At 39.3% G+C, this 13,961-nt stretch overlaps 1 protein-coding gene across 13 annotated transcripts in view; it reads right to left on the bottom strand.

Moving 5' to 3' along the window:
• Window positions 1-13,961, bottom strand: part of ABLIM1 (actin binding LIM protein 1) — a 234,607-nt gene that overhangs the window by 115,284 nt on the left and 105,362 nt on the right. For all 13 annotated transcript variants that reach the window (XM_068951639.1, XM_068951638.1, XM_068951649.1 and 10 more), the window contains one exon: window positions 10,580-10,714. In XM_068951639.1, coding sequence (XP_068807740.1) covers window positions 10,580-10,714 — 135 coding nt within the window. The remainder of the gene's footprint in view (window positions 1-10,579; window positions 10,715-13,961) is intronic.

Raw genomic sequence — 13,961 nt, 5'->3', positions numbered from 1 at the left:
CTAACCCCATCCCTGCACGCTTGGACAGTGTCTCTGTATTCCTTCTGGGTCATCTGTACCTGCTTCCATCTCTTGTACACTTTCTTTTTATGTTTGTGTTCTGCCAGGACCAATTCGTTCATCCTTCCAGGCCTCCTGCTGCCTTTGATGGAATTCCTGTTTGTTGGAATAGACCATTCTTGAGCTTGGAGGAAATGATCCTTGAATTCATCGACCACCTCTCTTGGAGCACTCTTCCCTCCAGGGCTGTATCCCACGGGATTCTTCTACACAAATTCTTGAAGAGAACAAAGCCTGCTCTTCTGATTTTCAGGGCTGTGATCTTGCTTTTTGCCCTGCTCCCTCCTTGCAAAATCCTGAACTCCACCATCTCATGGTCACTGCAGCCAAGGCTGCCCCCAACCTTCGTGTTCCCACTAGTCCTTCCTTGTTTGTAAGTACGAGGTCCAGCAGAGCTTCTCCTCTTGTTGGTTCCTTAATCACCTGCGTTAGCAAGTTGTCATCAACGCACTCCAGAAACCTCCTGGATTGCTTGTGCTGTGCTGTGTTGATCCTCCAGCAGATCATCAGTTGAAGAACCCCAAGAGGACAGCCTGTCAGGGTGGTAAAGCTCCCCCATGAATATTTTGCAAGAAACCAGGCTTCCCTACAGCAACATTCCCAGTCCCTTATCTGAACCTGAACCACTGAGAATCACTTCAAGAAAAAGAACAGGCTTCAAGACATAGCTGCTAAAATACGAAAACATAGAAACAGCAGGTACTCTTACAGCTGCAACTGAGATTTGTTTTCATATCATGCTACTTGAATACCTGAATTCAAACGTGAATGTCATTCCCTGTCACAGGAGAACTTCTTACCTCCAATTTCCATTGGCTTCCTACAAATAGCAGAATACCATTTCTTCACGGATTTTCCTAACTCTTCTGAAAACTGATTGGCTGTCCTTACACATGTTTTCTCTGTCCCTCATAAGTCTCCCAGTGCACACAAATAACAGGATGCCTCCCTTTCTTTTTTTCAGATCTTGCTAATTTATGCACTACTGTTCTCAGCAACAAGTACTTCTTTTCTCTTTAATTTTCATGCTTAAAATCTCAAGTTTCTCTTCCTTATTCCCTCCTAGAGAACTTTCTACCACGGATGAAGGATGCAGAGTTGTCATCCTTCAAGATCACAAGTTAGATCCCAAAAGTCACGATCATCCACATCAGGATATTATAACATTTCTGCCCTTTTAATTTGTATTCTGGTGTCAGAGCATTTCCGGTTCATGTTTTCCAATGTTTTGTATTTCAATGACTAGAAATATACCTTTCTTTAAATGAAAGCTGAGCAGCTCATGTTTTAGGAAAAAAATGAAAACGCAAAACCTTGAGAAAAATCAAACAACTTAAAAATGCTAAAGGCTGTTTTAATAACCAAACTGAAAAGGGGAGTTCACAAGCTGGCAAACACAACCATCTTATTTCTAAGATAATTACAAGCCCAGAGAGTTTTTTATATAAGGAAGGTTCTTTAATTCAGTCATTCAGGGGGTCAAGGGGCCATGTGAGATTTCCTAACAATCGAAAAGGGACACACTAGACGTTACCTTGTCCACAGACCAGTCTCTCTTTCAGAAATATTTGTGGAAAAGCAAAAATCTTTTAAAAAGTGTACTGGAAATCTACTACAAGAATGTCCTCATCTTTAAACTTTCCATTCGACGATACTGAGCTATTAATAGCACAAAATACCCAGTAGTTGGTTTGCAACCTTCCGTTGCTGCCACTGAAGGGATCTGATGACAGATCAAAGGTCAAAGAACTAATGATTTAAAACACATTCCAGCCTGTTGATACAGTGTCTGCTTACATGACCCTAACTTCTTCCCAGTCCTTGAAAGGAGGAAGATTCAATTCAAAGTCAAAAATTACAGAGCATCCCAAGATCTAAACTTAGGAACTCTTCCCTCCTCCCAGTCAAGCTCTTTGAACTGCAGATGACATAGTGTTACAAAAGTAACAACATAATTGAAACAGGCATGTGCTTGGAACCTAAACATACCATAAAGGATTCTGGCAGTACATATTGATGCAGCCTTTCCTCAATAAGCTTGAAAGACATCTAACTCAAAAGAGGATAGGATATGGATTTGTTCCACAATTAATAACCGCTTCACATGCACTTACAACAACATATAGAGAGGAACAGAGAGGAAGTTTTAGTTTATAGAGAGGAAGTTTTAATAGTTGCTTCTCCTTCGGATACTCTGGGTTTGTGGAATGCCTCCAGTATGCCAAGACTAGACTTTCTCTTATAATTAGCAAGAATATTAGTTGGTAACTGCCATTTGATACCTGCTACTGCTATTGCACGTGAAACATTCATACACAGTGAAACATTTCTATTTATGCCATGCACTATGGACGAGAGAACTTTAGGATACTGCCGATATTTACAAGTTAGGATTGTTTATTTATGAGATTTTTTAGTTCACTCTCTATTATAGGGAAGCTATGTTTTCCGCTTTATAGTCAACATAAAGAACAGGGAAACTGTCCACTACGTGAAGCGCTGTTATCACACATATTACATTACCTTACTAAGATAATGCAACACATCACTACACATACCAAAATCAAGCTATGTAAACTTTTACCTTGTTACTAGCAAAGCTTAAAGCTTGTTCAGTTAAGCAATACTCTGTGTACTGAAACCAACATTCCCCTCTAACTCAAAAGATGACTCACAGGCTGCTTTATTGTTCAGTCTTATTACAGCAATTTTACTAGCCTCAAAGTTTCCTCTCCTACTACCTGCAATAGGGTAAAATGAACTGTAATCAACTGACAATGATAAAAGATTCCCATTCCTATCAGATCACCATTAGATCACCATCTAAACTGAGATATTAAAATCTCTGCTACTGCATATCATAGTTAAGGGCCTGATCCCACACACATTTACATACGTAATAGATATAGTGTTAGTTCTTTCAGAAAAGTTATTCACATGCATAAATGTTTACAAGAACAAATCTTTACTTACTGCTAGTTCTTTCTTGTTATTGTTAATAATTATTAAACACAAAAACTAAATCAAAGATATCTCCAGCTCAGTGTCTTCTCCCTCCAGCCATCTCCTCTAACCCTTCTTCCACTCAGCCTGTTGCTTCCATTGTCAGGTAACCATCAACAATTTGCTACAGTAAGTTCTGTATACTTTTGGTATAATAGAAACTAAAATCTAAAATCTATTTTTTGAAAATGGAAATTAATGAATAATGAGACAAAACAATTAACTTGCATTTGTAACCCAAGAGGTTGTAATTTCTTAGCAAGGAAAGTGACTTTGTTATAGAACAGAAAAAGACAACTGCTTTAAAGAGTGCTACCAGCGTTACACTGCTAAAGGTCTTTTAACACACACACACACACACACACACCCCATCGCCATCTATCACTCTCTTGTTAACCGCAGCTCTCAGTCAGCTGCTGACTGCCTGAGATTCTTTGCCTATCGAGAAGCCTGCAGAGCTCACCTTCTGGAGGATAAGCAACACCATTTTCAGCTCTTTGCTCCTTTATTAGGTCTTATCTTGAGCCACAAATAGAACTAGCTAGCCTTGCTAGGCAGATAGGAGAAAAGAGCTGTATAGATTTGGTTCTCAGTGGGCATGAAATAACCGCTAGCTGCATATTATCGTGGGGGTATGGGAACACATCAATTGCTAGAGGTTTTACTTGTCATCTTTGCCAGGAAGCAGTTATTCTGATCCAAGAAAGATTCCAGAGATGGATGCAGCACCAAACCACAGGGGAAGAAAATTGTCTGATCACAATATGCGACACATGATCATGTACTGAGCTGGCTGATGCAGCACGGGGCCTTAAGTCCCTTTGTTCCTGCAGTGTAACAACCACCATTCGCATGCATGCCAAACAAAGAGTGCCTATGCATCTCTGACTTAACCTAGGGAAGTAGGATTGCCATAACATCAAATATAATCAACAGTATGATGTACACAAAGTTGAGAGCATGCATGACAATAGCAAAATAAGAAATCCCACATACAGCAAATTTACAGAGGATGAATTAATCCCCCTGAAACCCTGTTACTACACTGCTAGTGTGACTAGTGTTATCAACTTGTATAAGTATCTGAAGGGGGGGGTGTCAAGAGGATGAGGCCAATCTCTTCTCCGTGGTGCCCAGCAACAGGACAAGAGGCAAAGGGCAGAAACTGAAACACAGGAAGTTCCATCTGAACCTGAGGAAAAACTTCTTTCCTGTGGGGGTGACAGAGCATTGGAACAGGTTGCCCAGAGAGGTGGTGGAGTCTCCTTCGCTGGAGATATTCAAAACCCGTCTGGATGCGATCCTGGGCAATATGCTCTAGAGGAACCCTGCTTGAGCAGGGAGGTTGGACTAGATGATCTCCAGAGGTCCCTTCCAACCTCAACCATTCTGTGGTTCTGTGATTCTGTGACGGCTGTATGAGGAAATGGATTTTTTCCACATCTCCACCAGACTATTAGAGTAAGTCTCTGAGTAAAGGCTTAAATGCTTTTAGTAGGTATTGCAGCAGTCAGACAAGTGTGAGTTTGTGTCTTTCACACTGTATACGTATGAACTAAAGTATCAAGAGTAAACTTCAGTACATGGAAAGGAGGAAGACAACCAAACCACTTGTAGATGTAGCTAACGAATTCTGTTCCCAATATCAGGAGCCTTCCCTCTGGCTAAGAACATACTGTATAAGCTAAGGACATCTAACTCCACCTCCTGTAGAGTAGCAGTCATGTCAAATTAAAAATCCGTTAGGCTAAGTGGGAAAAAAATGCTTATTTGAACAGCTGTGTCCTGCTTGTATGACCAATACAGTAAAACAACACGCAATATAAGTAAATAACTATATGGCATAATAAAAAGAGCATTCACTTAAATGTGAGAGGTCAACAATAAACAAGCTCTGCTACTCCACATGAAACGAGCTACAAGTTGCAACCCAGGACTTGGAACAAACCACACATACTCTTCCTTCCTCTCAAAGGCAAATGAATACACACAAAAAGACACTCACCTGCTAGCAAACCCAGTTAATAAGGTATAGACTGAAAGAGTAGCAAAGAGAGAAGTCTCTTTAAGGTTCAGCAGTGGCCCTTAGTTCGAATTGGGGTACACAGATATTACAAACGCTCTGTCACCCTCCTCCCAACCAACAAATGAATGACATGTAACCAGTTATCTTCCACAAGCTAATGATAAACTCCAGTCTCAGGTACATCAAGACAGATGTATTTCTATAGCTCTCCTTTCTCTGGTGATCTTCATGGAAGTAATCATGAGATCAATCATATTACAGAATACTGAACTGTCATCAGCTTGGAGGTATCGCCATAAACAGAAGCCACGATGAGTTTAGATACTGCCCCCCCAAAATCTTCAACCTGTTAAAACTAGTCTTGCAACAGAACAGTCAAAGCACAAAGACAATACAGAAGTAGATAACCCAAAAACAAGTAAAAGAAGAAAATAGAGCCCAAGGAAATGGCAAGATTAATCTCATGCATTCAGCAGGAGAACAGTTCCAGAGCTCTGTCCCATCTGCTGCCCTTAAATCATTGGTAGGTCCTAGGCATGTTGCGTACAGCCTGGCCTGAATTATTATTCTCCTTCATGACTCAAAGGGTCGCAGCTAGTCCGCTGCCATATTTACTCTAGTGTCTTCTGTAAATTGAGATCACCACTCACTACAGGCGGGAACAGTAAGAGAAAACTTGCTGCTGTCTTTGAGCTGCTTTGGAATTATAAAGCACTAAGTGCTGCTCAGAATACAGTAACTGTAATATAGAAAGACATACACATTAGCCTAACAGTTCCAGCTACAGCACAGATAGTGCTCCTCTATGCCTACCACAATGAGCTGTTACCCGTCCAATTTGACACAGATGAAAGACACCAATCTTCCGGAGAAAGCTAAGTATCTTTTAAGCTGTATATCCCTATTTAACTTAAAAACCATACGCAATACAAACACAGAAACCACATTATGGTATCATTATAAAAACTTTACTTATGTAATCTTTACTATCAGGGCACCCAACAGCTCTTATCATTGAGGAGGATCAAAGCATGACAGACAGAAAAATTAAAAACAAAAGATCTGTGTTCAGAAGTGCTTAGAATTCAGTATCATATGCAACTTGTTGTAATGCATCTGCTAGTAGACTTCATACATTAAGCAGATACTAGTATTAACTACTGTTACAGATGCCTAATCAGAGAGCCTGACCTTAACTAAAAATTCGAAACCCACACATTTTAGAGTGGGGCGCTGAGTCATAATCATAATGGAAATTTACCTGCACCCTTAAATGACTGACATACTAAATTTCATAAAAACACGTAAACATATGCAGATGGACATAGTAAATACACCCCCTCATTCAAATCCCTTTGTTACAGTGGTATAAGGAGTTGTATATTTGATCCTTTTTCATGCCTTTTGCACAGAAAAAACTCAACAGGGGCAGAAATAGCAAATCACACATCAACATCACATCCAGTGGGCATTGATAAAAAATGCTGGGTGGCTGCTTCATCTATACAATACAAAAATGGCTCAAGAACAGATAAACCATGGTTTGCTTTCTTGTGGGTTATTACTGGTTTCTGTTGCATCCTATCTACTTTGGAAGAGAAAGCACAAAGCAGAAAATTAAGCTGCCATTAACAACATTTGAGAAGCAGGTATTTCTAGGATAGTCCTGCATCTTCCTGGCCCTACTTATTATATGAACCTCCACCATTAAGGGCAATGGGTAAGGGGTACGCTCCTTTAGTGTATGACCTGCTTTGGGATATCACAACAAAGATGAATACTTCATCTTTGAATACAACTCTCCAGAGCACAAGATTCCAAGGAAATAACTTGTAATATGCCATTTATGACCATTTTCTAGGCAAACTCATGGATGGAGTAGAAGAACGTTTTATTAAGAAGGCCAAGACCTTTTCAAAAAAGCAAAAGAAGAAGAATTCAAGCAAAGCAAAGCATCCTCATTCAAAAACATCTAATGCATAGAAAATTTTAGGAAACCAATTGGAGTTCCAAGGTAAAAATATCCCGATAATCCTCTGCAAGCCTCCTATCACCTTGCTGAACGACAAGTTAAAAAACATCATTTAATTATATGGAAGACACATAACTGAAGTGAAGTGTCCCTGAAGTGTTACTGAAGTGTCAACTTTCATCTTATAATTTATGCTAGGGACTGAGAATAATTATTAAAATAACTTATTTTTCCGCATTCCTTTTGAATTGTCACAAAATAAATGAATACCGTCAAGTTAGAAATATGTTTGGCTGTGGACATTTCCAAGCAAGTCTCAGGGGTACGACTTTATTCCACTGTGAAACAGAATATTATTTATATAGATATAAAAATATATAAATGTCTCTGTGCAAGCCCATGAGTTTTTATGAGACATATCATTGGGGACTTGATTGCTACTACTTTTGTCAGATTCTAGGCATTCAATTTTTGACATGCATATAACGCAAGTGGGTTTTTGAAGTTTTTTTTGGTAACACAGAAAAACAGACATTTCTAATTTCTGCTATGCCTTACTTATTTAGGAAGAAGCAGCATGGAGCAGGATATGAACGATAAGTGGCCAGAAATAACAGCAGAGTAGCGGATATTTCCAGGGTACGTTGCACTTGCAATACATTGTTATAATACACACTAATTTTACTGGTTCTGCATGTGTTTGGACCATGAAAAAGAAAACTGAAAATCAGATATTTCATTTGAGGCACTTTTCAAAGTATGGATCTGCAATACACTTGCTAGACTGAGATTTCCAGAAAACATGACTTCAATTTTTCAACTAAAGGAAGGCATAACTCTTAAGTATAGACTCTGCGTAGAAGTGCAGGCCAGCAACATACCAGAATTACATATGTGACACCAGCAGATGTCTGAGTCAGTTGTAATATGTAATTATAGCTCTTTGCAGATGTAGATATGCACTGAAGACAAAGGGATCCTATTTACCGGACCTGTGTTTTAATTGGCCAAAAAGTTAGTAAGGTACTACAAGTAGCAGATGATTCCACTACAGTTGTTGTGTTTACTGTAAAAAAAATGAGGAAAAATTGACACACTGATGAAAGAGTTAAATCTTATCTAAAATGTTATTTCCATAATAGTAATAAACTATACACTAGCATGACCAAGAAGCGTTTGGACTGTTTCACTCTTGTAAAGTATCTACAATTTAAGCAATTAAGGTGACCTATGGTATTTTATAAAACTCAGGTTGGTTTCACAACAGAGGTAGTCTGATTTACCACTACCCGTCTTACTCCAGGTTCTCCATCAGCACAACCACTTTCACTTCAGTCCTGAAACACTTTCCTTGTATCCTGCATTACGTTAGGACAGACCGTGACAAATACAATAAATGATGGTTGTTGATATCCCTTCCTTGTTTCAGAAGGATCTGTATGTTATTTCTCCATATTCACACGTTCCTTCGTACATACTGTGATGAGAGAATTACTTAATTCAATCAAATAACTTCAAAACTCTATGGTTGCCAGTAGAGCAGAAACTGTATTAATGATTCAGGAGACCATCCTGTTTCAAAACACTCATCTTTAAAGGTGATGACTTAATAAAGAGTAGTGATATTTTACAATTGTTTAATGCTTCATTAAACTTCTCAGCTCCTCTTTTCCGTAAAAAAGCACAGAGTAATCAGATTGATGTGCTCCCAGTCACAGAACTCAGCAGCATGAGCGAGAGCAGCTGAGAGCACACCAGTGTCCTTGCTCTGACAACCAGGCAGTGCTTCCTCCATCCTCAAGGCAGCTCCAAAAACAAAAGCCTTAAGATCGAAACCTTTTGTAGAATTCAGGCTGACAAGGGGCTTCTCTTATCAAACAAAACTGCCTTGTAAATTTACTTCATGGCACTGAATGAACTAAACTTCAAACAGAGAGATCCTTTTCAAACAAGCTCTTTCAGCACATGAGGTCAGTAACTGATTTATAACATACCTCCACTGCTTACAGAGGCACACAAGAGTCCTTCCATAAATCCATGCTGGTAGAGAGTGCTATTTTTTTCTGACTCATTCCTCAACCCAGTCTACAATGACACCTCTTTTAACCTAAACAGCCAGGGAAAATCTGAGGTCCTGCAAGGCGCTTTTTTTTTTTTGTTGTTTAAATCACAATGAGGGCAAAGCTCTGGCAGTAATCTCCGCATCATACAACTTATTTAGGGGTAATATATATACATATGTATTGCTGTTTCTTGACCTTGGGCAGAATCAGACTACTGGAACAGCAAGCAAAGAAATTTTTTTCCTACCACTCAGCTTAAAAGCTCTAACTCAGCTTTTTCTCAGGGTCACAGTGTCAGTGTAGCTGCTACAGATGTCCCTTGTCACCTACTTCTTTTTCTTTCGTAATGATCAACTACCCTTCTCTCTCTCAGAGCATGCATCGCTCCTAAAATACGTAGCCAAGCCCCCAGTCTCCCCTCCAGCTCAAATTCCTCAGCCAGCATACTTGCATGTTTTTCTTGATATCAGTATCCACCAGCTTTCTGCAAGCAGGTACTTATTGTTCAGCCATCTACTCAGTTAAAAGGAGCTTAATTTTCACAACTATCTCTACTGAAGTGCAGTGGCTGCACTTACCACTTTCAAAAACATTTCTACAAATCCATAAAAAGTACTTAGAACAAAAACAATGAAAAGATAGAATTTGCTCAAGTATTCTTATGCTATATTCTCTTCTACTGTGTCACACAACACCTGAGGATACCTTACTCCCGTATATGAAAATAATAGAAAATATATACAACACAACCAATTTGAAATCCAAGTGCATTATCTACGCAGCATTTCTGGGTGGCTACTAGGGCTGTACTTGCTCTTCCTACCTTTTGTGACTCTATATAAAGCAATTCATTTGGGGTGTTTAGCGTTGTTCCATTGCTTCTCACATAAACAGACAAAATCGTAGAAGCAATCAGATTCTAAATATGACATAAATGACCACTCAGAAGAAATGTGAAACTGATTTTCTGCATAGAACTGTATGAAGAAAAAAAAGAAAAGAAAAGAAAAGAAAAAGAGTCAAGACTTTTTTCCTCTTATCTCTTTGAAGTATAATTATCTATTGTGTAGCTTGTGATCAATGAATGGCAGAAAAAAAAAGAATAAGTATGTAAGTATTCAGAGCAGAACGAGCTATTTTCAGTCTTTTCACAGTGGCCAGTTTATCCCAAACAACAAGAATCAAATGTCTCATACAGTTTTTCTTTTACATTAAAATACAGATGTTTGCACAGAGAGTTTGTTCCATGTGGTGTTGATCAGCTTGCTGCTTGCATGTGATTCAGGCAGTTCACCATCCATTCTTTACCTACCCAGCCCACAAATCCTCCACATATTAAGCAATGAGAATATCTTGTAACTGGCAGACCACAGAAAGCTTAACCTCTCATAAGCAGTTCACTCGTCCATTCGCATGAATCGACTCATTTACAACAGATGAACATCAAGATGTTACCTTTGCAGGTGAAGCATTTGATGTGAAAATGTCTGGCCTGAACACGGAGTACTTCACCTTTACATGGCTCCCCACACTTATGGCAGTGGATGACCGGCTTTTCAGAGGGGTGGTGAGACTCTTGAGCATGAGCCACTGCAAAACAAAAATATGACTTAAATCCAAACATAAAGAGGATTTTCTCCTATGCATAAATCTGTGCTCTCTGTCATTTTTAGTCACAGTACACATCCCATTGTTTAGGCTTCAGGCTCATCTAACAAGTCGCAATTGTTTTTTAAATACCACCTTTTAATAAACCAGCAGTATAAGCTATTCGCATCAACTACTGTCCCCTTCCACTGAGGCTGTCATGGAAAGGAAAGGAAAGGGAAAATTCCCTCCACAGTTTCGGTGCCATGAAGTGTTTCCGACTCCATAAGCATTTCTTTCCAAGAACATGAGTGTGTGTAAACCATTCAATAAGCACAAAGGGCAGAAAGAACCAAACTATTTTAATACAAGAACAAATACAACCCAAGCAAAAAGAATAAAGAGAAAGTAATTCCAAACCATGATTTGGGAAACCAGATGAACCAGGCAGCCTGACTTTGCAAGTAAATGACAATATTAAAACTACAACCACCTCCTTTCTATTACAGCATGTTTAGCACAGGAAAAGGATATCTGAAGAGAAAAGAAACCAGCTTATTTTTTCTACCCCCAATAAACTTCAGCAAAAACAAAAAAAGTAAAATTATACATTTTCGAAAAGTAAATTAGAGATTTTATGAAGAGATAGAAATGACCAAAGCACCTGCAGGTTGGTCAGGGAGACAGGATTCAGGTAATGGTAAATGATCAGCTATCCTATGCTCCTGGGTAGACTTTGAGTAGGAACAGGAAAGAGTTGTGTCAGCTTTACTGGATATTTTATAGTGGTATATAAAAGTTTTATGGCTCTACACTTGACTTGGGAAAAGAAATGTTGAACAAGCTGTCCTCCTTTAACTTTTCGCAAACTAGAGATACTCATCACAACATAGTAACAGATACCTTTCTGCCATCCCTGTTCCTGGCCTGTGAAGGTCTGACTGCTCACACACCTACCCCACTCTCACTACCACTGGGAATCCTCTCCATTTTCATATCCCAGCTTTTCCTGGAGCTCTGTTTCTCCTACCTCTTCTAGTGTCCTTTCCTGATTTCTGACACTGCCTCAAAGAGGATTATGCTCTCTTTCAGGTTACTGCTTATGTAGCAACGGAACAGATACCTCGCCCATATTTGCTGCACCAGTTTCTTCTCCTTCCCCAACAGATTTCTAAGAAAAAAAAATCCATAATTTCATGAAGTTCTTCTATTTTACAATCCTTTATAAATGCCTTATTGAAAAAATGTTGCTATCATTCTGCGTTATATACATCAAATACAAGATTATTAATAAAAAAACTAGTATGAGTTAAGGGCAACAAGTGCGTGAACACAGAGTATAGTAAGTATTCCAGGCAATAATTTCTGCTGTTAAATTCAGCCAAACTAATGCGGCTGATTCATCTACTCAAATGTGAAGTTTTGTATATCTCCTCCTCCCATAGTCTCATTTCAACTATTTCCCTCGAGCAGTAATTCAGTCCATATGAGTAAGCAGAATGCAGTTGGTAACACCAACCAATATTTTAATTAGCTGTTCTTTCTAAATATGGCCCCAATAAACGCATCGCCTTGAGTGAACCTCATCTGATTTGCAATGTAATGCTATTTCTGGAGTGAAAGAGCAGAGTTATTCTTCTTTCAAGCAAGACTACTAACTATTAACTTGTAACCAAGGAAACACACTATTTATGTAGCAAGAGAAAAAAAAAAAAAGAGAGACAGACATACAGGCAACTGCTGGCAAATTAAATTATTATGAAGAAAATTCTCTCTTAGACCCAGACAGCCTGATATGGGCCTGATCCCAAGGCCACTGAACATAAAAGCAACAGAATGGAGTTTTAAAGTTGCTCAAATGAGGAACCGGATCAAGGATTTGGACAAATGCCCCCTAGAACTTAGATGATGCAGAGTGAAACCCGTATCCTGCAATATTCTGCGCTCTCAAACTCATACGTAAAGGACACCCTAACATACTCTGCACGTCAGCATCCAGATCATCTGGTTTCGAAAAGGGCAAGTTTTTGCTCTCGAAGTAAATAAACGGTTTCAAGACTGGTCCAACGATGCTATTTCTTTCAAGTTCTGCCTTTACAGCCATTTAAATGACTGCAATACTGCCAATTGCTATTTCCAGACTGATCTCTTTAGCGAAGCTAATTATGGTCCTTGTCTTACTGGCCTCAATTTAGCATTGTAGGTCAAGATTTAGTAATCGACTTTTGTTCTTCTGCAAGGAATTACTTATAAGCCTTTGGATATATGCATTATACAGCAAGGCTTCTCAGTGCCAGAGGTGACTCTTTATAGTTATCAGCGAGGACAGAACAGGGGATTAAATAGAAAGGAAAATACCTTTGCAAGCAACTCTTCTTAAATGTTTCTGACTGAAGTCCAGTCACTTTACTGGACATGTAAATTGCGGGCTGCTTTTGGTCTGAAAACCCTGACGAGAGGTTTCAGCTAGGAGCTCGGCTCATATCCTTACAGGCATTTCACGTCTTGACATGGGCTAAATATTTCAGGCTCTGCCTGCACTAGCCCTGCCTACATCAGCTGCGTGCTAGAGGATTTATTCCTCTATCAGGCACTAGCAGAACTGGTGCTATGAGGTAACTCGCAGTCATGACTAAGGCAGCATCAGATTCCAGCCAGCGTAATTAGAGAGTACAGACAGGACATCAACTTAGGATCTGAATAACTCAGGTTCCAAGCCCTGCCCCACAACAGGCTCTTTGGATGGTAAGCTCTTACCTCTAAAGGACTAAAGCCAGACAGTAAAGTTCAACTCAGTCCCTGAGCCTGTATCCTATTTGCTTAAAATTAGGTCTGAATACGTCTTCAGTTTCTCTCTGTCTCAAGTGTCTCCAGCTGTAAAGCAGGTGTAACAGCACTGTTTTCTTCACCTTTCTGTCAGAATAAATATGGATTACATTGTGCCTGTACACTAGAGTGGAAAGACTCACATAAGCACCTAAGACAGTAAGCTAGTCATAATGGTTACATACACCACATCCTCCGCGTTCCTGGAAGGAAATTTATTGGAAAGTGAGTGAATGATAGAACACTAACTGAAGGAGTTGTGTCAGCTTTAATGAAGTTTCAAACCCAAATATATTAATATACCATGACTACCAATGTGCATATTGAAATGACTGAGAAAGGCTATGTCCTAATGATAACCTAATTCTCAAGCGAGTACAAGCTCCAAGAGTGGTGTGGGCCAGCTCAAGCTTCTTCGGCCTTT

Source organism: Struthio camelus, chromosome 7 (genome assembly GCF_040807025.1).
Source record: "Struthio camelus isolate bStrCam1 chromosome 7, bStrCam1.hap1, whole genome shotgun sequence".
Taxonomy (NCBI): Eukaryota; Metazoa; Chordata; class Aves; order Struthioniformes; family Struthionidae; genus Struthio; species Struthio camelus.
The sequence above is the reverse complement of the archived record's forward strand: the minus strand, read 5'-3'. Positions and strand labels throughout refer to the sequence as shown.